The 23,772-nt window shown below is 44.8% G+C and overlaps 1 protein-coding gene across 5 annotated transcripts in view; it reads left to right on the forward strand.

Annotated features, from left to right (window-relative positions):
• LOC116957685 (uncharacterized) overlaps nucleotides 1–23,772 on the forward strand; it is a 48,955-nt gene that overhangs the window by 5,068 nt on the left and 20,115 nt on the right. For 4 of the 5 annotated variants that reach the window (XM_076062895.1, XM_076062892.1, XM_076062893.1 and 1 more), the window contains 19 exons: nucleotides 51–136; nucleotides 3,771–3,935; nucleotides 7,084–7,151; nucleotides 8,465–8,538; nucleotides 9,048–9,106; nucleotides 9,239–9,308; nucleotides 9,460–9,533; nucleotides 10,186–10,294; nucleotides 10,435–10,529; nucleotides 11,433–11,608; nucleotides 13,104–13,171; nucleotides 13,350–13,402; nucleotides 15,519–15,623; nucleotides 15,815–15,918; nucleotides 17,140–17,257; nucleotides 17,354–17,424; nucleotides 18,927–18,999; nucleotides 21,531–21,593; nucleotides 23,600–23,719. In XM_076062895.1, the coding sequence (XP_075919010.1) occupies nucleotides 51–136; nucleotides 3,771–3,935; nucleotides 7,084–7,151; nucleotides 8,465–8,538; nucleotides 9,048–9,106; nucleotides 9,239–9,308; nucleotides 9,460–9,533; nucleotides 10,186–10,294; nucleotides 10,435–10,529; nucleotides 11,433–11,608; nucleotides 13,104–13,171; nucleotides 13,350–13,402; nucleotides 15,519–15,623; nucleotides 15,815–15,918; nucleotides 17,140–17,257; nucleotides 17,354–17,424; nucleotides 18,927–18,999; nucleotides 21,531–21,593; nucleotides 23,600–23,719 (1,751 nt within the window). Of the gene's footprint in view, nucleotides 1–50; nucleotides 137–3,770; nucleotides 3,936–7,083; nucleotides 7,152–8,464; nucleotides 8,539–9,047; nucleotides 9,107–9,238; nucleotides 9,309–9,459; nucleotides 9,534–10,185; nucleotides 10,295–10,434; nucleotides 10,530–11,432; nucleotides 11,609–13,103; nucleotides 13,172–13,349; nucleotides 13,403–15,518; nucleotides 15,624–15,814; nucleotides 15,919–17,139; nucleotides 17,258–17,353; nucleotides 17,425–18,926; nucleotides 19,000–21,530; nucleotides 21,594–23,599; nucleotides 23,720–23,772 lie in introns of those variants that run through there. The other variant, XR_012939039.1, reaches the window with a different exon arrangement.

The raw sequence follows: 23,772 nt of genomic DNA on the forward strand, positions 1-23,772 counted from the left end.
TTAAATCTAGGATGTACTTTAACTTAATTGTGCGCAATTTTTGTTCGCAGCTCAAGCAAACATCACTGAGCAGCATCAACCTCGGCAGAGCACGCCGCCGCCGCCGCTGCCGCCGGTGCCGCTTGATTGGCAAGAGGCAAGATGACTCGCTGATCACATTGAAACGTGCCCACAGATGTGCATCGTTATTTCACATTAATAATACGGTCATTCTAAGAAAATACCGATTCATCTAGTTTCATATTCTCGGTTCTTTCGGTAAAGTCACCACGTAGAAGGGAAACAATACAATAATAAAAATATAAAACAATAAAATTCTCGCGACGTTTCAGACATCTGAACAAGCTGCCAAATCGCTCTCCGTGGTACTGACGTTTAAAAAAAACTTTTTTCAAATTTTCTTGCTGTGGTTTTCACACCTGACGATGATCGCTGCTTGTGTTGCAGTCGAAACGTCGTGATAATTCAATTGTTTTATATTTTTATTATTTTATTGTTTCCCTTTCTACGTGGCGGTGACTTTACCGAAAGAACCGAGAATGTGAATCACTGCAGTCACGAAAGCTTCAAGTGAAAATTTATTTAGTTTCACGAAGCTTGGGGCTGCTGCCACGGTGCGCAATGGTTCAGCACGTTGGACTTGCGGTCCACAAGGTCGTGATGTCCAGGCGTGCCAGGTTTAATAGGCACGTGTCTACAATGTCCCACCTCTGTCCACTCTGCAGTATATATTGGTACACCGCAGTTGAATGGCAGGCCGCATGTGGTGGGGTAAAGTGTGGGTACTACCATCACTTCCAAGACGTCTCCCCAGCATGGAGGAGTTCAGCCCCTAGTGAGGGTTTCTCTACCAAGACGTCTTGAACAGCGTGGAAGAGTTCAGCCCCTAGTGAGGGTGTCTTTACCAAGACGTCTTGAACAGCGTGGAAGAGTTCAGCCCCTAGTGAGGGCTTCTCTACCAAGACATCTTGAACAGCGTGAAAGAGTTCAGTCTCTAGTGAGGGTTTCTCTACCAAGACGTCTTGAACAGCGTGAAAGAGTTCAGCCCCTAGTGAGGGTTTCTCTTCCAAGACGTCTTGAACAGCGTGGAAGAGTTCAGCCCCTAGTGAGGGTTTCTCTACCAAGACGTCTTGAACAGCGTGGAAGAGTTCAGCCCCTAGTGAGGGTTTCACTTCCAAGACGTCTTGAACAGCGTGGAACAGTTCAGCCCCTAGTGAGGGTTTCTCTTCCAAGACGTCTTGAACAGCGTGGAAGAGTTCAACCCCTAGTGAGGGTTTCTCTACCAAGACGTCTTGAACAGCGTGGAAGAGTTCAGCCCCTAGTGAGGGTTTCTCTTCCAAGACGTCTTGAACAGCGTGGAAGAGTTCAGCCCCTAGTGAGGGTTTCTCTACCAAGACGTCTTGAACAGCGTGGAAGAGTTCAGCCCCTAGTGAGGGTTTCACTTCCAAGACGTCTTGAACAGCGTGGAAGAGTTCAGCCCCTAGTGAGGGTTTCACTTCCAAGACGTCTTGAACAGCGTGGAAGAGTTCAGCCCCTAGTGAGGGTTTCTCTACCAAAACGTCTTGAACAGCGTTGAAGAGTTCAGCCCCTAGTGAGGGTTTCTCTTCCAAGACGTCTTGAACAGCGTGGAAGAGTTCAGCCCCTAGTGAGGGTTTCTCTTCCAAGACGTCTTGAACAGCGTGGAAGAGTTCAGCCCCTAGTGAGGGTTTCTCTACCAAGACGTCTTGAACAGCGTGGAAGAGTTCAGCCCCTAGTGAGGGTTTCTCTTCCAAGACGTCTTGAACAGCGTGGAAGAGTTCAGCCCCTAGTGAGGGTTTCTCTACCAAGACGTCTTGAACAGCGTGGAAGAGTTCAGCCCCTAGTGAGGGTTTCTCTACCAAGACGTCTTGAACAGCGTGGAAGAGTTCAGCCCCTAGTGAGGGTTTCTCTTCCTTTAAGACGTCTTGAACAGCGTGGAAGAGTTCAGCCCCTAGTGAGGGTTTCTCTACCAAGGCGCCTTGAACAGCGTGGAAGAGTTCAGCCCCTAGTGAGGGTTTCTCTACCAAGACGTCTTGAACAGCGTGGAAGAGTTCAGCCCCTAGTGAGGGTTTCTCTACCAAGACGTCTCCCCAGCGTGGAAGAGTTCAGCCCATAGTGAGGGTTTCTCTACCAAAACGTCTTGAACAGCGTGGAAGAGTTCAGCCCCTAGTGAGGGTTTCACTTCCAAGACGTCTTGAACAGCGTGGAAGAGTTCAGCCCCTAGTGAGGGTTTCTCTACCAAAACGTCTTGAACAGCGTTGAAGAGTTCAGCCCCTAGTGAGGGTTTCTCTTCCAAGACGTCTTGAACAGCGTGGAAGAGTTCAGCCCCTAGTGAGGGTTTCTCTTCCAAGACGTCTCCCCAGCGTGGAAGAGTTCAGCCCCTAGTGAGGGTTTCTCTACCAAGACGTCTTGAACAGCGTGGAAGAGTTCAGCCCCTAGTGAGGGTTTCTCTTCCAAGACGTCTTGAACAGCGTGGAAGAGTTCAGCCCCTAGTGAGGGTTTCTCTACCAAGACGTCTTGAACAGCGTGGAAGAGTTCAGCCCCTAGTGAGGGTTTCTCTACCAAGACGTCTTGAACAGCGTGGAAGAGTTCAGCCCCTAGTGAGGGTTTCTCTTCCTTTAAGACGTCTTGAACAGCGTGGAAGAGTTCAGCCCCTAGTGAGGGTTTCTCTACCAAGGCGCCTTGAACAGCGTGGAAGAGTTCAGCCCCTAGTGAGGGTTTCTCTTCCAAGACGTCTTGAACAGCGTGGAAGAGTTCAGCCCCTAGTGAGGGTTTCTCTACCAAGACGTCTTGAACAGCGTGGAAGAGTTCAGCTCCTAGTAAGGGTTTCACTTCCAAGATGTCTTGAACAGCGTGGAAGAGTTCAGCCCCTAGTGAGGGTTTCACTTCCAAGACGTCTTGAACAGCGTGGAAGAGTTCAGCCCCTAGTGAGGGTTCCTCTACCAAGACGTCTTGAACAGCGTGGAAGAGTTCAGCCCCTAGTGAGGGTTCCTCTACCAAGACGTCTTGAACAGCGTGGAAGAGTTCAGCCCCTAGTGAGGGTTTCTCTACCAAGACGTCTCCCCAGCGTGGAAGAGTTCAGCTCCTAGTGAGGGTTTCACTTCCAAAACGTCTTGAACAGCGTGGAAGAGTTCAGCCCCTAGTGAGGGTTTCTCTTCCAAGACGTCTTGAACAGCGTGGAAGAGTTCAGCCTCTACTGAGCGCCCTCTAGTGGAGGCCCTTTTGCCAGCAGTGATTACGATCAAACAATTTCAGATCTGTGCCTTAAACCTTTTTACGTTCACAGCACTTGGCAAAGACGTTTTGAGGGAAAGTAGATTTAAAAAATAAAAAACCGTGTATTTGTGCTTGTACATGACTTGATCGAGTTTTCGGTTGAAATGGAGTAATAATAATCAGTTCAACACGTAGGCTTTCGCGACCAATTATATTCGTATAATAAATGTTTTTTTGGTTATATCGCGTAAAGTATGAATGTGTAAATGTTGTGGATTTACTCTCCGACACACCGGTGGGCCGGAGTAGTAATTCACTGGCGCGTTTTGTTTACGTGACAAACCTCACTGGCTGGGTCGGGTGGTGGATGGTAACGACACACACTTACGCGAGCCAACCCAAGAACGTTTATCGCGAATAATCGGTCATCGGGCAGCGGAAAATCTTGATGTGTTCACGACACTACGGCTTGGGAAGCTGCTGACACACGCTCCTCATGCCGTGTGTTGTGTTTGGTTGTTTTTTTTTCTTCGCAGAATAAAGATCACGTGTCAAGGACGTACAATTCTTTGCGCTGTGAAATGAACAAGTTGAACATGTGGAAGGTCAGAGTTCACTCTGAGCTCAGCAAAAAGGAGGAAGCTGTCAGAATGGCCCAGGAGACGGCCGACGCTCTGCAGAAATCAACTCGACAAACACAGGTGGGTAGCAGCAGCAGTAAGTGGTCTCATTTCTCTAAAGCAGTGCTTCTCAGTGTGGTCACTCACCCCCGGTATCGCCAGTGGTCCACCACGCTCCTCCGGGTGGTCCTCAGGGCTGTGAGTAACACAGGTGGGCAACAGCAGCAGCAGTAAGTGATCTCATTTCTCTAAAGCAGTGCTTCTCACAGTGTGGTCACCCTCCCTCCCGGTTCCACCGGTGGTCCACCACGCTCCTCCGGGTGGTCCTCAGGGCTGTGAGTAACACAGGTGGGCAACAGCAGCAGCAGTAAGTGGTCTCATTTCTCTAAAGCAGTGCTTCTCACAGTGTGGTCACCTTCCCTCCCTCCCCCGTACCACCGGTGGTCCTCCACGCTCCTCCGGGTGGTTCGCGGGGTTGTGATGCAGGCTGATCCGGAGAGTAATTACAATGTACGTCATTATAATTATTAAATTAAACTCGTGATATTCAAAAATTAGGTGAGGAAAAACGACCTTAACCCTCGGGTCTAAATGCGCCCCCCCTAAAAAAAAAACTCGTAGCTGCGTTTAAAAAAATAAAGCGTTTGTATTCCCGTAATATGAGTGATTTAGTGTTACTGCTATTAAGAGAAACAAGCAAATGCATTTTGTCGCTAGGGGTGGCTGAGTTGGTTTGCGGGCCGACGACTTGTCGAGTTTCCGCGGAGTATTTGTGCATTGCGCGCGGTCATTCTCTTGGCCATTAATCTTTGGTTACTTCGGTAAAGTCACGTGGTAGGTATAAAGATGATAAAATGTCCACGACGTTTCGATCGCAACACCTCAAGCGCTTTGTCCTCGGGCGGTAAAAAAAGTAATCCCTGCAGTGGAACTGCTGAACCAGCGAGAGAGTCCTGTCACAACAACAACAACAGCAGCAGCAGCAGCAAGAGGTTTAATTTTTATTTTTTATTTTCGCCTGAGGACGACCGCTGCCTGTGGTGTCGCGATGGAAACGTCGTGATTTGATTCATTATTTTGTGTTGTATTTTTATACGCGCTACGCGACTTTACTTGAATGAAAGCAAAGACTGTGGATTCCTGCGGTGACGAAAAACTTCAAATCTCTTAGTCTTATTAAATTTTTATTTAAATATTTCGTGACTGCAGGGATTCATATTCTTGGTTCTTTCGGTAAAGTCACCGCCACGTAGAAGGGAAACAATAAAATAATAAAAATGTAAAACGATCAAATTATCACGACGTTTCGACTGCAACGCAAGCGATCATCGTCAGGTGAGAAAACCACAGCAAGAAAACAATTTTCACCGCCGCTCTTTAAAAAAAAATTATTGCTGTGGTTTTCACACCTGATGATGATTGCTTGTGTTGCAGTCGAAACGTCGTGAGACTTTTATTGTTTTATATTTTTTATTATTTTATTGTTTCCCTTCTACGTGGTGGTGACTTTACCGAATGAACCAACGATTATGGATTCCTGCAGTGACGTAAACTTCAAATCTCTTCTTCGTCTTCTTCTTGATTCTTTCAGTAAAGTCGCCACGTAGAAGGGAAAAAATAAAATAATAAAAATTTAAAACAATTAAATTCTCACGACGTTTCGACTGCAACGCAAGCGATCATCATCAGGTGTGAAAACCACCGCAAGAAAAAAATGTCACCGCCACTTTTTAAAAATTTTCTTGCTGTGGTTTTCACACCTGACGATGATTGCTTGTGTTGCCGTCGAAACGTCGTGATAATTTTATTGTTTATATTTTTATTACTTTATTGTTTCCCTTCTACGTGGTGACTTTACCGAAAGAACCAAAAATATATCTCTTAGTCTTGTCGACTAAAGCAGTGGAACGCTTTCATTCAATGTTGGTGTGAGTGGCTCCTCATTTCTCCAAACCCAAACATTTATTGTCAGCTAATCGGTAAACTTCATCAATCTTTTGACGTAGACACGTAGCCAATGATCAGGTTTGGTTTTCCTCAGTGCACTGTGTGTATGTTGAACTTCTTTCACACCGTACGTAGCCAACCGTGCTATGTGTGTGTATGTTGAACTTCTTTCACACCGTACGTAGCCAACCGTGCTATGTGTGTGTGTATGTTGAACTTCTTTCACACCGTACGTAGCCAACCGTGCTACGTGTGTGTGTATGTTGAACTTCTTTCACACCGTACGTAGCCAACCGTGCTATGTGTGTGTGTATGTTTAACATCTTTCACACCGTACGTAGCCAACCGTGCTACGTGTGTGTATGTTGAACTTCTTTCACACCGTACGTAGCCAACCGTGCTATGTGTGTGTTTGTTGAACATCTTTCACACCGTACGTAGCCAACCGTGCTATGTGTGTGTGTATGTTGAACTTCTTTCACACCGTACGTAGCCAACCGTGCTACGTGTGTGTATGTTGAACTTCTTTCATACCGTACGTAGCCAACCGTGCTACGTGTGTGTATGTTGAACTTCTTTCACACCGTACGTAGCCAACCGTGCTACGTGTGTGTATGTTGAACTTCTTTCACACCGTACGTAGCCAACCGTGCTACGTGTGTGTATGTTGAACTTCTTTCACACCGTACGTAGCCAACCGTGCTACGTGTGTGTATGTTGAACTTCTTTCACACCGTACGTAGCCAACCGTGCTACGTGTGTGTTTGTTGAACTTCTTTCACACCGTACGTAGCCAACCGTGCTGCGTGTGTGTATGTTGAACTTCTTTCACACCGTACGTAGCCAACCGTGCTCAATGGGAGATGCAGTGGCATCTCAAATAACGTTGCTACATTATCTTAGTCTGCATATTGTTTCAAACTCATTAATTTCGTCTGGTTATAATCACGATTAGGTTGTTTTTGTGGATTCCCCATAGTCATCATTATGATTGGTAATTGTGTCCACTCATCATTCGTCATTATTAACTAAAATAGAGAAACACTTGGTTTGCCAAGACAATGATTTAAAGGTGCTTCTGATCTGTTTGTAGCTTCAACTGGACAGCAATAAGATTCGTGTCTGTGGTTCCTCAGCGATCGCTTTGTCTGCATGATTGACGATGCTTTATGAAACCCGAACGTCATTATCAGTGCTGTGTGTCAGATAACAATTATCAGACAACTGTGTTGAAGCGGTATGCGTCACCTCAGCGAAGTGTGTGTGTCGTGTTTCCTTTCAGCTTGAAAATGTACACCTCAGCGCGCAACTTCAAGACGTGATTGACATCAAAGGAGATTTAATGGAGAAGTAAGAAGTTATTCATTTCCCTCGAATTTCATCTCTGTCCTCTGTTTAGGTTCCTCAACTTACTGGAGAAACCCGAAGAGCAATGAAGCTCTTTTTTTGTAACAAATGTCCGGTAGATTTCAGAGATGTCCGGTGGACTCAGGGGCGAGGAGCCAGGATTTTGACTTTGGGGGGGTTGCTGACTTCAACATTCTGAGATATCTCAGTGTGTTTGTGTTTTCCAATGGGCACCACAAATGTATAAAACTTATTATTGGATTTGAGCTGCGGAGTTTATTAATAGGTCGGAGCCGCCGACGTGGCCAGTAAGTTCGATAAGTTCGCAAGGCTGCCGCTCAAGCAGCCTGCAGGGCAGCACACAAGGTGGCAGCCTGCAGGGCAGCACACAAGGTGGCAGCCTGCAGGGCAGCAGCACAAGGTGGCAGCCTGCAGGGCAGCACAAGGTGGCAGCCTGCAGGGCAGCACGAGGTGACATCACAAGGTGACATCACAAGGTGGCAGCACAAGGTGGTAGCCTGCAGGGCAGCACAAGGTGACAGCCTGCAGGGCAGCACACAAGGTGGCAGCCTGCAGGGCAGCACAAGGTGGCAGCCTGTAGGGCAGCACGAGGTGGCAGCACACAAGGTGACATCACAAGGTGGCAGCCTGCAGGGCAGCAGCACAAGGTGGCAGTCTGCAGGGCAGCACAAGGTGACATCATAAGGTGGTAGCCTGTAGGGCAGCACACGAGGTGGTAGCCTGCAGGGCAGCACACAAGGTGGTAGCCTGCAGGGCAGCACACGAGGTGGCAGCCTGCAGGGCAGCACAAGGTGACAGCCTGCAGGGCAGCACAAGGTGACAGCCTGCAGGGCAGCACACAAGGTGGCATCACAAGATGGCAGCCTGCGGCATTTTGCAGCAGCCGGATATCCGGTTATCCCGATTTACCGACTTCCCCAAATTTTCAGGGGGGGGGCTGACCCCCCCCCCATTCCCCCCTGTTGCTCCGCCCCTGAGTGGACTACTGGGTGGAGGTCAGAGGTCACGCCGGCAGAACAAACGAGCGACTTGTTGATGACACCAACATCCTCTCTGCATTTTCATTTTAAAAACTTTCGCGACTGCAGGAATTCACGTTCTTTGGTTCTTTCGGTAAAGTCACAGAAAACAACAAAATCATGGTGAGTTTTTATTTTGTTGTTTCCCTTCTACGTGACTTCACCGAAAGAACCAAGAATATCTTCATCTGCAATGCGCTTTGCCTTAAAATGGCGGATACGTTCCTACGAAGGTTTTCTGACCCGCCGTCCTTGCAATGTGCCCGTGTCCGTAAGGATCCGTGCCACCAGGCAGATGTGTGACGATCTGAAGGGCCAGTCCTCTTCAGTGCAACAAACATTAACCAGAGGTACATTCTCAACATTCGCCGACCATTGGACGTTGCCGGTGTTACACGTTTAGTGATTAAACTTGCTTGTCGTTGACTCACGTGGGTCACGTGCGTACGGTGATAATGACATTGACGGTGTAACACGTTTAGTGATTAAACTTGATTGTCGTTGACTCACGTGGGTCACGTCCGCACGGTGATAATGACATTAACGGTGTGACATGTTTAGCGATTAAACTTGCTTATTGTTGACTCACGTGGGTCACGTGCGTACGGTGATAATGGACATTGACGGTGTAACACGTTTAGCGATTAAACCTGCTTGTCGTTGACTCACGTGGGTCACGTGCGTACGGTGATAATGACATTGACGGTGTAACACGTTTAGTGATTAAACTTGCTTGTCGTTGACTCACGTGGGTCACGTGCGTACGGTGATAATGGACGTTGACGGTGTAACACGTTTAGTGATTAAACTTGCTTGTCGTTGACTCACGTGGGTCACGTCCGCACGGTGATAATGGCAGCTGAAACAGAACAGGAACAAGTGGAAGCTGTTCATTCGTCGCTGAAAGCAGAACTGAAGGTAAAATGTGTGATGCTTTTTAAATTTTGTTTTCATTTAATTGTATTTCTTGAGAAACGTGTAACGGTATAAACGTACGCACGTGCACATTTAACATTGATGCTGGATCCCCGCTGTCATCCTCTCTTAAAGACGTTTGCGGTGACTTTCAGCGAATTGAATTTAAAGTCTCAAAATGACAAGAATATTGCGTTGGGCAAAGGTGAGTCTCGTGCCGGGTGACGCAATGCACGGCTGCTCAGTGATACGCAGAGCACCGTCGATGATGATCGATGACCGTTGTGGTTTTTACTGGATGAATATTGACGCGCTCAGCCACTTTGTTGAACGTACGACGCGTGTGTCGTACGCAGTGGAAGCAGCTGTGGACGCGATGGGAAGAGCGCGGTGGGACTTTGTAAACAAGTTGACGATTAAAGAAAGCCAGGTTCGTGTGAATTCATGAGCTGATCGCTTTTGCTCACATTTTAAATGCACGTTGGGATAAAAAATATATTGGATTAAACGACCACGCATTACCTTTTACAAACCAGTGTGTATATATAGCTCAAACCCCAAGGGTCTGTTATAATTCAGGCTCATACATTTTTGTTGATTTCAAATGTAAGAAATGTAGCTCCTAAAGGCATGCCTGTCTCAATCATAAAATATCCTTTGAAGATCAAGATCATCTTCAAATAAAAACTGATATATTAATGTTCCTATCCCAAACTATTGCCTTTAATGCCTACTATTGCCATTGTGTACAGTGTTCATACATTGCTTTTACAATTTACAAACGTCTGAATAACAATATAATGCTTAAAATGTGAATTATTTCCACTTTAGAACGTATTCAGTGCCCTAAACGCATTTGTTCAACGAAATATATGGGATGTGCACATTTCTACCTCTTTGTCTTGATTTCTCAAGTTCATTTCAGTCTGGTAAACACAACTTATCTGACTTCAATGATGACTTGCAAACCAGAAAACTCGCCTTGCCCAGCAGTAGGTCATTTCATAGATCCGTGCGTAAAGTCGTATTATCATTGTCGTTCAGGAGTTAGCAAACAGAGAGTTCCGTCTCATCGCTCTTAGGCCAAAGAAATGTCCGAGCTGTTGGAGTTAAAAAATGAAGAGCTCAAAACGGCCTCGCAAAAGCTGCAAGATTCCATTGAAAGCTGCGCTCGACTCGAAGAAACAGAGCGTGAGAGCACACTTCAAGTTGCCCGCTTTTTATTGCCAACGAGCCCGGATGTGTTTGTGCGTGTGCGCGGTGGGCAAATGTCTGCACGTCCCGACCGTGAAAGTCGATCCCGATTTCGTTTGTTTTGTGTGAATTAACAGGCAACTTTCAAGCACGGCTTGAGCAAACGCAGAAAGAAAGTGGTACCCTGAAACTCGAAGTAAATCGCCGTCGGGAAGTTGAAAGCACGCTGCAGGTGACCTATCCGTTCATTTTTTTTATTTAAAGCTTTCGTGACTGCAGCGATTCATATTCTTAGCTCTTTCGGTAAAGTCACCACGTTGAAGGGAAACAAAATAATAAAATATATTTAAAACAATAAAAATTCTCACGACGTTTCGACCATAACAAACGGTCGTTATCAGGTGTGTCGGTTTGCATTAATTAATTTATTTTTAAACGGTGTTTAAACGGTGTTTTAAAAATAAATACATTAATGCAAACCGACACACCTGATGATGACCGTTTGTGTTATGGTCGAAACGTCGTGAGAATTTTTATTGTTTTATATATTTTATTATTTTATTGTTTCCTTTCAACGTGACTTTACCGAAAAAGCTAAGAATATGTATCCGTTCATATTTATTACATCGCTAATATTGTCTGCATTCCTTAACTGGATATTTTTAACGGAATGGTTTTCTTTTTGATTTAAAGCTTTGGTCACTGCAGGGATTCATATTCTTGGTTCTTTCGGGTAAAGTCGCCACGTAGAAGGGAAACAATAAAATAATAAAAATATGCAACAATAAAATTCTCACGACGTTTCGACGGCAACTCAAGCAATCATCATCAGGTGTGAACACCACAGCAAGAAAAAATTTTCACCGCCACTTATTCCAAATGTTCTTGCTGTGGTTTTCACACCTGATGATGATTGCTTGTGTTGCCGTCGAAACGTCGTGAGAATTTAATTGTTTAATATTTTAATCATTTTATTGTTTCCCTTCTACGTGGCGACTTTACCGAAAGAACCACGAATAAGGAATGGTTTTCTCTTAGCCTTTTTGGAAAAGTCTCAAGCTTTTTTCACTGTATCTGAACAAATGCAGCGGGTCACCCGCCTCATCGATTTCATCATCGTACGGTCTGAATGCAGGCTGGGATGCAAAACGCGGAGAGAAGTTTTGCGGAGAAGGAGCGAGAGTTCACCGCAAGCACCGCGGAGCTGCGGCTGTCGTGCGACAAGCTTCAGCACGAACGTCGGGACCTGAACGTGATTGTGCAAAACCTGGAGAAGGCAAACGAAGAGTTGACAGCAGCAGCCAGCCAGAGGCAAGTGGTGAACTTTTACAACACGGCACGTGTTGCGTGCCGAGACGTTATTCATCGATTTAAAGCGTTCGTGACTGCAAGGATTAATTGTATTAAATAATAAAATAAAATAACACGATAAAATTCTCACGACGTTTCGGCCACAACACAAGCGGCCTTCATCAGGTGAAGGGACGAGACTGCCTCAGCGCTGCAGCGCTGTCCTCCAGACATTCTCGTCCCTTCACCTGATGAAGGCCGCTTGTGTCGTGGCCCGAAACGTCGTGAGAATTTTATCGTGTCATTTTATCAATTTATTATTTTATTATCATTCTACGTGGTGGTGACTTTACCGAAAGAACCAAAGAAGACATTCATTATCGTTGCGTCGCTATTGTCACGTACTACGCTGGTTGATGCAGGAAAGCCCCACGGCGGTGTTCTTCACTCATTTTCAGAGGTGGCGGAGGGCAAGGGCGGGTCGGGGGGGGTGGGGCACGTCCGCCGATAAGACACGGTACAGCGTGAGGGCCGCCACACGTTTTAACACCGCTGGGTTTGACAGCAGCACACGAGGACGACGACGACGATGGGGAGGTGATTTCAGATCTGGGTATTGTCAGGGGCCGCACAAGAGGCCACCAGGGGCCGCTCGTGGCCCGCCGGCCTTGCAGTGAAGGACACTGCCCCGCAGTGTTCACGTTTAGAAGGGGGTCTGCAATTGTTTTGCAGTAGGGGGCGACAGTTGCTTCGTGTTTCTCCCAATTAAGTTATTAGCGAGTTTTCAAGTTTGTGAATTTCAGACGTTGGGAGCTACTAAGGGGAAGGCGCTGCATTGCGTAGAACATCTCTGACTGTTGTTGTATCTGTAAAGCAAAACAAATACAGTACATATTAGTTTTTTCGGTAAAGTCACGTTGAAGGGAAACAACAAAATAATAAAATATATATAAAACAATTAAAAATTCTCACGACGTTTCGACCATTACTCAAACGGTCGTCTTCAGGTGTGAAAACCACTGCAAGAAAATTTTCTTGATATGTGGTTTTCACACGTGAGAATTTTATAGTTTTATATTTTTATTATTTTATTGTTTCCCTTCTACGTGGTGACTTTACCAAAAGAACCAATAATAGAGTACAGTTTGTTCACCGATGCAGTTTTCTGCATCGTTTAATCTGGCTTCTGCCGCACATCACGAACACAACGTCCGCGTGACGATTATCCGAACCGGTCCCGGGCCTCCACTCAACTCGGCCTCAAATGAGTACCCTGGTGCGGTGTGTGAACATCGCCACTGGGGAGACAAAGGCGGCCGGGCGTGGTGCTGGCCACCCACCCCCTCGTGTACCGTGCCGGCCTTCAATGATGCTCGCGAGCAGCACTTGACCCAACAGTCTGTTAAGGCTACACGGGGACGATTTTCGTCTTGCATTGATTGTGTGCTGCGTTGCGTATGACATTTTTTTAAACAATTAAATGAGGCAGATGTCTTGTTATGTTTTTTTTTATCAGGCGCAGCGAAGAAGCTGAGATTCGTAGCAGGCTTGAAAGAAATATTCGTGAAAAAAATACAGAAATAGGTAGGCAACGTTTTGAGAGTGTCAGTGACCATTGCGAGTGTTAATTATTTATCGCACGTGCGACATTTGACCTCTATCAGGAGTGCACATTGTTAACGTCTGTTTAATATATTTTCATCGTTGTCCAACGTTTATTGGTAATCCTTAATTAATATTATCACTCGATTATTATTTTTAGATAATTTGAAGATTGCAAGCGACAATAACGACGTGAAACATCGCGAAACGCTGGTGAGCACATTTCAATGTCGTCTATCGCAATATCAGCCAGAAGAGCGGACGACGTTCAACGTCGCGATTGTAGTTCACAAGTTCATTACCCAAGTAAAGCCCAATGAGCCAAAAAAGCTCCTTTGTCAATGGTGGCTCAGCAAATCATTCTATTTGAACAATTACACAGGTTTACATTTTTAAAATAAATCAATTAGATTGTACTATTTACATTCACATTTGAAACTTTTGTGATCTTAACAGTCGGTTTAGGTGAGGACAGAGATGACAGAGTGAAGGTGCTAAGAGACGATGCTAGATGGTTCCAAAGCTTTGTAGCAGCTACATTAAATGATTTAGATTTATCTTCCCACCCGCCCCACTTCTCTGAAATGGTTCAATTGCGTTGGGATTGTTTTCCGCCAGCGAAGTCACCTGCTTGAGCAAGCTATGCAGCGTTGCCGTATTGGGGCTCGCACTTTGTTACCCAAAAAAAAAACACAATCGCTTTTCGATTTATAATAATAATAGGGTTTTTCCCCTTTTTTCTGGCAATAAAACTGAAATCTTTTTACGAGGATTCACGTCACTGCATTAACCACAACACCTGCAGTCAAAATGCAAACAAAAAACCTACTATGATAATATATATGTGGCATTGTCCGTGAAACTGATTGGTCCACACCAAGGGACGGCTTTCTTTTGAGCCTCGACCCAATTGGTGCTCGACAAGATGACGCCAAAAGGCGTACATTGTTTTTGAGCTGTGTGACGCCTTTTGGCGTGGACCAATCAGTTTCAAGGACAATGCCACATATATTATCATAGTAGGTTTTTTGTTTGAATTTTGACTGCAGGTATATTGTGGTCAATGCAGCGACGTGACTCCTCGTAAAAAAAGGTTTCAGTTTTGTTGCCAGAAAAAAGGAGGAAAAGCCCTATATTATTATATTTTGGCACTGGCAAAGGAGGTCCAATGATGTAGATGCTCACCCCGAGCCCTCATTACCTTGATAGTGCATTGTCTTTGAGCTGTGTGACGCCTTTTGGTGTCATGTGGTCTAGCACCAATTGGGTCGAGGCTCAAAAGAAAGCCATCCCTAGGTGTGGACCAATCAGTTTCAAGGACAATGCCACATATATATTATCATAGTAGGTTTTTTTGTTTGCGTTTTGACTGCAGGTATTGTGGTCGATGCAGCGACATGAATCCTTGTAAAAAAAGGTTTCAGTTTCGTTGCCAGAAAAAAGGGGGAAAACCCCTATTATATTATTATATTTTGGCACTGGCAAAGGAGGTCTAACGATGCTTTTCGATTTTATCAAACACGGAACGCCGGCCACTGCGTCGGTCTCCGTCGCTGTGCTCACAACGGCCTTTGGGTCGCGTCCCAATATTTTTTGTTTTGCTTGGCAAGGCGTTTCACGTTGGGCTCCCGAGAGGCTCGGGGAGCACGTGGGGGGGGGGAAGGGGGGAGAGAAAGGGAACGTTCAGACGGCATCCGAGAGCATTTACATTATGAGACCTCCTTTGCCAGTAACAAGATATAGTAATAGGTTCTACCCTTTCAAACTGGCACGAAAAACTGACACCTTTATTCAAGGCATCATGTCTGCAATAACCACAACACAAGCAGTCAAAATGCAAACAAAAGAGACAACTCTGATAATAATATTGGCACTGTCCTTGAATTTGAGTTTTTTGTGCCAGTTAAAAGGGTAAAAACCTATTACTATATCTTGTTACTGGCAAAGGAGGTCTCATAATGTAAATGCTCACCCCGAGCCTTCAATACTCTGATAGTGCGTTGTTTTTGAGTTGTACGCCTTTTGGCGTCTTCTGGTCCAACACCAGTGGAGACTAGGCTCTAAGAAAAGCCGTCTCGGGTGTGGACCAATCAAATTCAAGGACAGTGCCAATATCATTATCAGAGTTGTCTTTTTGTTTGCATTTTGACTGCTTGTGTTGCGGTTATTGCAGACATGATGCCTTGAATAAAGGTGTCAGTTTTTGGTGCCAGTTAAAAGGGTAAAACCTATTGCTACGGCATCCGAGAGCTTACGCCCACCGTGGTGCAATAAACACATCTTGGGGTATCGTAGGAGGTGTTGGTCTCGTGTCGTGTCTTGCGTGAAGGAATCCTTAGACGCGTTCAAACGAGAGAGAGCTTCACTCCAAGAAGCCGTCTGTCAAATGGAACAGCGGATAGCCGCCATGGAAACGCTGAAAAACGAAAGCAAGGTATTTCGAACGTTTCTTAAATCTACGGGTAAAATAATAACCCGCGCAACACTTCCCTGTGAGCGTTATCGTTTGCAAACGCGTGTAGAATTGCGTCAATTGTCGTCGCTGCGGATGCTCTTTTTTGCGCGCACAAATGTGGCAATTCGCGTCGCCCGGCGCCGCATCTTGGGGCGTCGTTTAACTTCCAGAGCGAACTCAACGGAGCGAAAGCAAAAGAGCGCGTCTTGGAGAATGACCTCAGAGACGCCTTGAACGCGGCGAACGTCCTGGAATCAGAGCTGTCTCAGGAGAGGTAAATGTTGGAGCGTTATTTTTCAGCTCGCTCATTCGGGTGCATTTAGGCGTTCCCCTCCTCCTCCCCCTTCGCCCTCTCTCCCTTTTATCGTTTCGACCCCCGGCCGTCCTTCCCCCGAGAGCGGTGTCTTTTCACCTTGACCGCAGCCTGCCACCCCCTGTGGCTCTCAGCCGTTAACAACGTCGTACGACGTCGATACGGTAGAAACCGTGGGATCGCGAGCACGATTCGTTCCGGAAACGTGTTTTGTAATCCAAAGCACTCGCGTATAATCAGAGCACTCGGTACATCAGTTGTGATCACGTGACGCCCGGCAGTACAAAGCGTGTCTACACGTGCGCTGCGCGTATTGCGAGAACCTCGCTCGTTTATCAAGTTAATATTTATTTACAAATGTAGCCCGTCTCGCCAAACACTCGCAGGCCAAGTTACTCGCAATCCAAGGTTTTACTGTACACAGCAACTCCTCTGCACCCGCTGTGGGACGTAAGGCCACAATAAATACACAGGGGTTGATGAAACAAAGTAGTTGTACTAACGTATCCGCGCTAAATTTGCGTTTTGTTTTTTCACCTTCTAAAGAAAACAAATCTGGCCGTGTCTCGCACCCCCCCAGAAAGGGAATCTCGCACCCTCAGGTTGTGAAGAGCCACTGCCCTACAGGGTTATCCGAGTTCAGGAAGTAGACACCAGGGAAGTAGAGTTTATTGAAACGCATGGCATCGACGGGTTAAAGATATAAAACGCCGGTGAATAATCGGCGTGCTTGACAGGTGTCAAGTCCCAGGCAATGTCGTCTGTGTGTGTGTGTGTAGCTTAAGCGTTGGTTCCATAAATAGCTTTCGGACAAAAAATCGTGAAGCTTTGAGACAGTTTGGCAGTGTGTTTAAAAATCATGGTTTTATTTTTTCTCGGATGAATGCTTGTCAATTGACTCAAACGATAGATAAAATAAAACCTGAAAATAGTAGATATCGCAAACAAGTTCTTACTGATTATAGTATAATGTTACCCAATATCGATGTGTGTGTTTGTTAGCTTTATTGACACTGGGCCAAGGTTTATGGTGCATCAAACATTCCACAGCATCGTACAATCCAGAGAATAAATTGCTCCTCTCTTGGATTTACACAACTGTTGCTTATGGTTTTTTATATCCTGGAGCTAAGTAACCGCGTGTGAAATAAAAGTACCCGAACGATCTTGAATTTTTAACAGAATATGCAGCCTTGACATCAGAAACAGGTTGGGGCTGGTTATTTTGGAAAACGAGGAACTGACCGAGCTGTTCTCTCGCGTGGCGAAACAAAACGAGGAACTTACCGACATCATTGAGGTATTCTGGCTCGGACGTACGCACGATGCACATCTTTGTGGGACATTGCAGACCGCAAAACTGTTTTTACAAAATGATCCACGCTCTCGTTTTCAGACGACAAAGCGCAACGAAGCTGCGTTACAGGTCAAAGTTCAAAAGTTGGAATCGATTAATAAAAACCTAACGTAAGTTCTGATTCATAAACTTCGTTGAAAATTTCCAGCTGTGGTTTTCACACCTGACGACGATTGCTTCTTGCGTTGCAGTCGAAACGTCGTGAGAATTATATTGTTTTATATTTTTATTATTTTATTGTTTCCCTTCTACGTGGTGACTTTACCGCAAAGAACCATGCCCATACATGTGTCTCTCTCTCTGTCTCTGTGTTAACTCTTTCCGCTTATGCGTCTGTATATGTATGTGTCTCCGGTTCTGTGTCTTATCTCTCTCTTAAACGTAATCAACCAGGTAGGGTGTTGACTGTTATGTCAGCTGACATTCTGCGCTGTATTGCATTATATTTCTAAGTTTACTAGGAATTGTTTCTCTTTCATTTGTACCTGATGATGATTGCTTGCTTTGCAATCGAAACGTCGTATGATGTAATTTATTATTTTCTATTTCTACGTGGTGACTTTACCGAAAGAACCAAATAATAATACTAAAGTAAGTTGTTCCTGCCTATTTTTTTGGGGGGGCTTTTCAATTCACAATATTTTCCTTTTTGTGGATGACATACTTTTGTTACAAACACAACTCCCATCTCTGTGAAAGACGACTCTGGCCCTTTATCCACATGGTAAGGTCTTTATTTCACGGCATGGGTCCACACCTTCATCCCCGCTCTCTCTCTCCCGCAACGACCCCAACTCCGCCTCCCGCCCCCTCTTTTAACCTCTTCCTGGCTCCGCCCCTCGTTGCACTCCACCAATCGTCACCTCTCTCTCACCCTCACCTGCAACTTCCATCACTACCTATGAGATCTTCACTCAAAACTGCTCTGGAGGAGTTGTACACCTCTAGCTGCCACTGCTATTCAGTGGCCTAAAATATGGCTCTAGGGTTTGGTGTTGCATGTTATTTATGTAGTTTATTGTAAAAAATTCGGTCACAGTCCCTATGATCACTGTTACATTGCATTTATGGCTTTTATTTTGGTGATTTTGAAAAGTGTATTTGGTTTGGCCATGTTTTTGTTTATTGTAGTACGGAGTTAGACTGATGGCCTTAATCTAAGTTGTATTGTGGTTGTTGTTGTTTGACTTGCATCCCACTGGGATTTTTGCACACAGAGTTGGTGTACGGTGCTATTTCAGGAATATTTTGATGTTTTTTTTCCTGGATTTTCTGTTTGCACAGTCACATAATCACTTTAAGATGTTTTCTTGTTCATGTTTTTTGTTTGTTGTGGTTGCACCTGATTCAAGAGCCGAATGGCTCACAGGGCTATACCAAATAAATGCAAATGGAACTATGGAACCTGGCCTAACCGTCCCACCTGACGCCCACCCAACCCTCTCGCTCTTTTACCTTTTGAATGTTCCGGGCCAATCCTCTTGGCTCCCCGTTCCCTAACCAATCGTCGCGTGGATGTGTTTGCTCCCGCCTTCTTGATTACTCTGTCCCGGGGAATCGTGTGGGACGATCACTACGCCTGCAATGATGTTTTTTTTTTCTTTTAATCCAGGGAAGAGTTGGAATCTGCCAAAACGCAACATCATGCACAGCTTGAAGCCCACGTACAGAAATATACAAACTTGGTAAATACGAAACATAAAACAGTACTCTACGAAGTGCTTTAAATCATTGATTATCATAATGTATTGGTTAGCACACTAGGTTTCCAATCCAGAAGTAGACGGATCAATCCTCTGGTGTGACAGTTGAAACAATGAGGACTATTCTGAAATTCGTCTTAAAAGTGTACCCAAGTTTTGCGTCTCAGTAAACTTGAGTATAGTTTTAAGATACGCACCCTGTATATTTTTGTTATGCAGACTGCCACGTAGTCTATTCTGATCAATTTATGATTCCTCTAGTTCTTTAATGGGGGGCATTACCTCGTTCTCAGTGAGTCGAGGATTTGTAGTGTATAGTGTCGTGTATAGTGTGTAGTGTAGTGTATAGGATGAACATTGAGATTTATAAAGGCACGGGGTGACCGATAAGGTCTGAATTGGTCTGTGATAAGGTAGACACTGATAAGGGCTTGACTGGTGTGTAGTGTATAGTGTCGTGTATAGTGTGTAGTGTAGTGTATAGTGTTGTGTATAGTGTGTAGTGTAGTGTATAGGATGAACATTGAGATTTATAAAGGCACGGGGTGACCGACAAGGTCTGAATTGGTCTGTGATAAGGTAGACACTGATAAGGGCTTGACTGGTATGTAGTGTATAGTGTCGTGTATAGTGTGTAGTGTAGTGTATAGGATGAACATTGAGATTTATAAAGACACGGGGTGACCGATAAGGTCTGAATTGGTCTGTGATAAGGTAGACACTGATAAGGGGTTGACTGGTATGTAGTGTATAGTGTCGTGTATAGTGTGTAGTGTATGGGATGAACATTGAGATTTATAAAGGCACGGGGTGACCGATAAGGTCTGAATTGGTCTGTGATAAGGTAGACACTGATAAGGGGTTGACTGGTGTGTAGTGTATAGTGTGTAGTGTAGTGTATAGTGTGTAGTGTAGTGTATAGTGTTGTGTATAGTGTGTAGTGTAGTGTACAGGATGAACATTGAGATTTATAAAGGCACGGGGTGACCGACAAGGTCTGAATTGGTGTGTGATAAGGTAGACACTGATAAGGGCTTGACTGGTATGTAGTGTATAGTGTGTAGTGTAGTGTATAGGATAAACATTGAGATTTATAAAGGCACGTGGTGACCAATAAGGTCTGAATTGGTCCGTGATAAGGTAGACACTGATAAGGGGTTGACTGGTGTGTAGTGTATAGTGTAGTGTATAGTGTGTAGTGCTGTGTATTGAATGAACATTTAGATTTATAAAGGCACTGGGTGACCGATAAGGTCTGAATTGGTCTGTGATAAGGTAGACACTGATAAGGGCTTGACTGGTATGTAGTGTATAGTGTCGTGTATAGTGTGTAGTGTAGTGTATAGGATGAACATTGAGATTTATAAAGGCACGGGGTGACCGATAAGGTCTGAATTGGTCCGTGATAAGGTAGACACTGATAAGGGGTTGACTGGTGTGTAGTGTAAGGTGTCGTGTATAGTGTGTAGTGTATAGGATGAACATTGAGATTTATAAAGACACGGGGTGACCGATAAGGTCTGAATTGGTCTGTGATAAGGTAGACACTGATAAGGGGTTGACTGGTGTGTAGTGTATAGTGTGTAGTGTAGTGTATAGTGTGTAGTGTAGTGTATAGTGTTGTGTATAGTGTGTAGTGTAGTGTACAGGATGAACATTGAGATTTATAAAGGCACGGGGTGACCGACAAGGTCTGAATTGGTGTGTGATAAGGTAGACACTGATAAGGGCTTGACTGGTATGTAGTGTATAGTGTGTAGTGTAGTGTATAGGACAAACATTGAGATTTATAAAGGCACGTGGTGACCAATAAGGTCTGAATTGGTCTGTGATAAGGTAGACACTGATAAGGGGTTGACTGGTATGTAGTGTATAGTGTTGTGTATAGTGTGTAGTGTAGTGTATAGGATGAACATTGAGATTTATAAAGGCACGGGGTGACCGATAAGGTCTGAATTGGTCTGTGATAAGGTAGACACTGATAAGGGGTTGACTGGTGTGTAGTGTAAGGTGTTGTGTATAGTGTGTAGTGTAGTGTATAGGATGAACATTGAGATTTATAAAGGCACGGGGTGACCGATAAGGTCTGAATTGGTCCGTGATAAGGTAGACACTGATAAGGGCTTGACTGGTGTGTAGTGTATTGTGTCGTGTGTAGTGTATAGGATGAACATTGAGATGTATAAAGGCACAGGGTGACCGATAAGGTCTGAATTGGTCTGTGATAAGGTATACACTGATAAGGGCTTGACCGGTGCACATTTCCAGCACTAATTGTGTCACCTGACACATTCAACGTTTAAAGACGCCGCGCTTGAATAGTACCGGTCGGTCACCTCGGACAGTTACGCTCGTTGGTCGGTGGCAAAGCGGCCGCACGGTGGCGATGAACGCAGTCCGTGGGAGTGTTTTGCCGCGCGGTCTGTTTTAAGAAGAAGTTTGCGAGCCTCGTTTCAATCAGGAGGTGAGGGTCATCAACCCCCAACACGTCTGTTGCACGCGAACCGCAACAGGTTCACGAGCTGGACGAGCAGCGGGAGGCGCACCGCCGGAAGGACAGCCGCAATGAAAACAAGGTGAGCGCCAAAACGTTTCCGTGGCAACGCATGTATCATTACCGGAGCGTGTTTGCGTTCGATGTGTTCGCCGCAGGTACATGGTGGTTAATGCGGTGCTTGAGACCTTGCAGAAGGTGTCTACTTGGAGTTGGAACATCTTAAACACCTGCTGCTGTAATAATAATAGGGGTTTTTCCTCTTTTTTCTGGCAACAAAACTGAAACCTTTTTACGAGGATTCATGTCGCTGCATTAACCACAATACCTGCAGTCAAAATGCAAACATTTTGACTGCACGTATTGTGGTTAATGCAGCGACATGGATCCTTGTAAAAAGGTTTTAGTTTTGTTGCCAGATAAAAGGGGAAAAACCCTATTATTAAGGATTCATGTCGCTGCATTAACCACAATACTTGCAGTCGAAATGCAAACAAAACACATACTTCATCATCATCATTATTAAAACACACACTATGATAATATGATGCATTGTCCTTGAAACTGATTGGTCCACACCAAGGGACGGCTTTCTTTTGAGCCTCGACCCATTTGGTGCTCGACCAGATGACGCCAAAAGGCGTCACACAGCTCAAAGACAATGCCACTATCAAAGTAATGAGGGCTCGGGGTGAGCATCTACATCATCATTAGACCTCCTTTGCCAGTACCAAAATATAATAAGAGGGATTTTCCCCCTTTTTTCTGGCAACAAAACTGAAACCTTTTTACGAGCTTTCATGTCGCTGCATTAACCACAATACCTGCAGTAAAAATGCAAACAAAAAACACCTCCTGTTGTATATACCCAGAAAAGGTAAAACCTATTCTTGTTATTTTTCATACCAAAAAAAGACACCGACTTTCTTATTTCACTAACACCGGCTGATAAAAAAAATTGTATATCGTATATCCCGGATTATAACATGGACTCCTCCACCCGTATATTGAACTTCTTTCCCACCGCACATAGCCAACCGTTCTTAATCGGAGGTGCGGGGGAGGCTAAGGACAACCGTGGATAAAGCTTACTGTATTTCATTTAACAGTAAGTTCATATTCTTAGCTCTTTCGGTTAAAGTCACGTTAAAGGGAAACAATAAAATAATAAAATATATATAAAACAATAAAAAAATTATCACGACGTTTCGACCATAACACAAACGGTCGTCATCAGGTGTGAAAAGCAACGGCAAGAAACATTTGAAGGAAGTGGTGGTCCGCATTTATTTATTTATCTCCGGACGGTGTTTTATTTATTTATTTAAGCCATCTGGCTGCCATGAGAGATTCGTTCATGAGGCTATCCACATATACAAGCACAGAGACAAGTTCAACCGAGAAGATGGATTCTGGCTTAGCAATCATTGGAAGGATTTGATAAACCATTTCAGGTCTTAATTGATTGTTCACGCTTATGGTGGCTTTCAGACAGCATTCATTAATTTTTCGTCTCCCCCCTCCTCTTTGCAGAACATAGATGGACTAGTCCTTCTAAATAAATTGTCAAATCGCTGCGCGTGGTGCTGACGTTTTTTTATAAATAAATACACCGTTTAAAAATAAATAAATTTATGCAAACCGACACACCTGGTGACGACCGTTTGTGTCATGGTCGAAACGTCGTGAGAATTTTTTATTGTTTTATATATATTTTATTATTTTATTGTTTCCCTTCAACGTGACTTTAACCGAAAGAGCTAAGAATATGAATCACTGCAGTCACGAAAGCTTTAAATCAAAATTTAACAGTAAGTTGTTAGTGGTTCATGCTGAAGGTTTTTGTGTGACGTGTGCCGTTGTGAGTCAATGTCTGAAGCCGGTTTACGTGCGATACTTTAGGCGCAGAATGTGTAAGTCCGGCGTTGTTGTTGTTGTTGTTGACTTTATAAAGAGCAGACAGGGCGTGGTGACCTATTAACGTTGACAGCACTTCTAAAACAACCCCCTTTTTAACATCTAAAAACCTAAGCAGTCGTTACCGTGACTGCAAATGTTCGCCCTGACCGAGTTCACTTCACTTTGCAGATCAAGGATTTGGAGTCTGAGATCGACTCGCTTGAGCGGCAGCGGCAGGACGACCGAGCACGCGACAACGCGATCGCGGAGTTAGCGGACTACATGGAGCAGATAAGACACTTGGAGGAGGTTTGCGAAATGAACTTGACAAATGTTGTTGTGATAATTGTTTTTTTACCCTT

This window comes from Petromyzon marinus, unplaced genomic scaffold (genome assembly GCF_048934315.1).
Source record: "Petromyzon marinus isolate PM22_M1 ecotype Great Lakes invasive population unplaced genomic scaffold, UKy_Petmar_22M1.pri1.0 PM_G_Scaffold_77, whole genome shotgun sequence".
NCBI classification, from domain to species: Eukaryota; Metazoa; Chordata; class Hyperoartia; order Petromyzontiformes; family Petromyzontidae; genus Petromyzon; species Petromyzon marinus.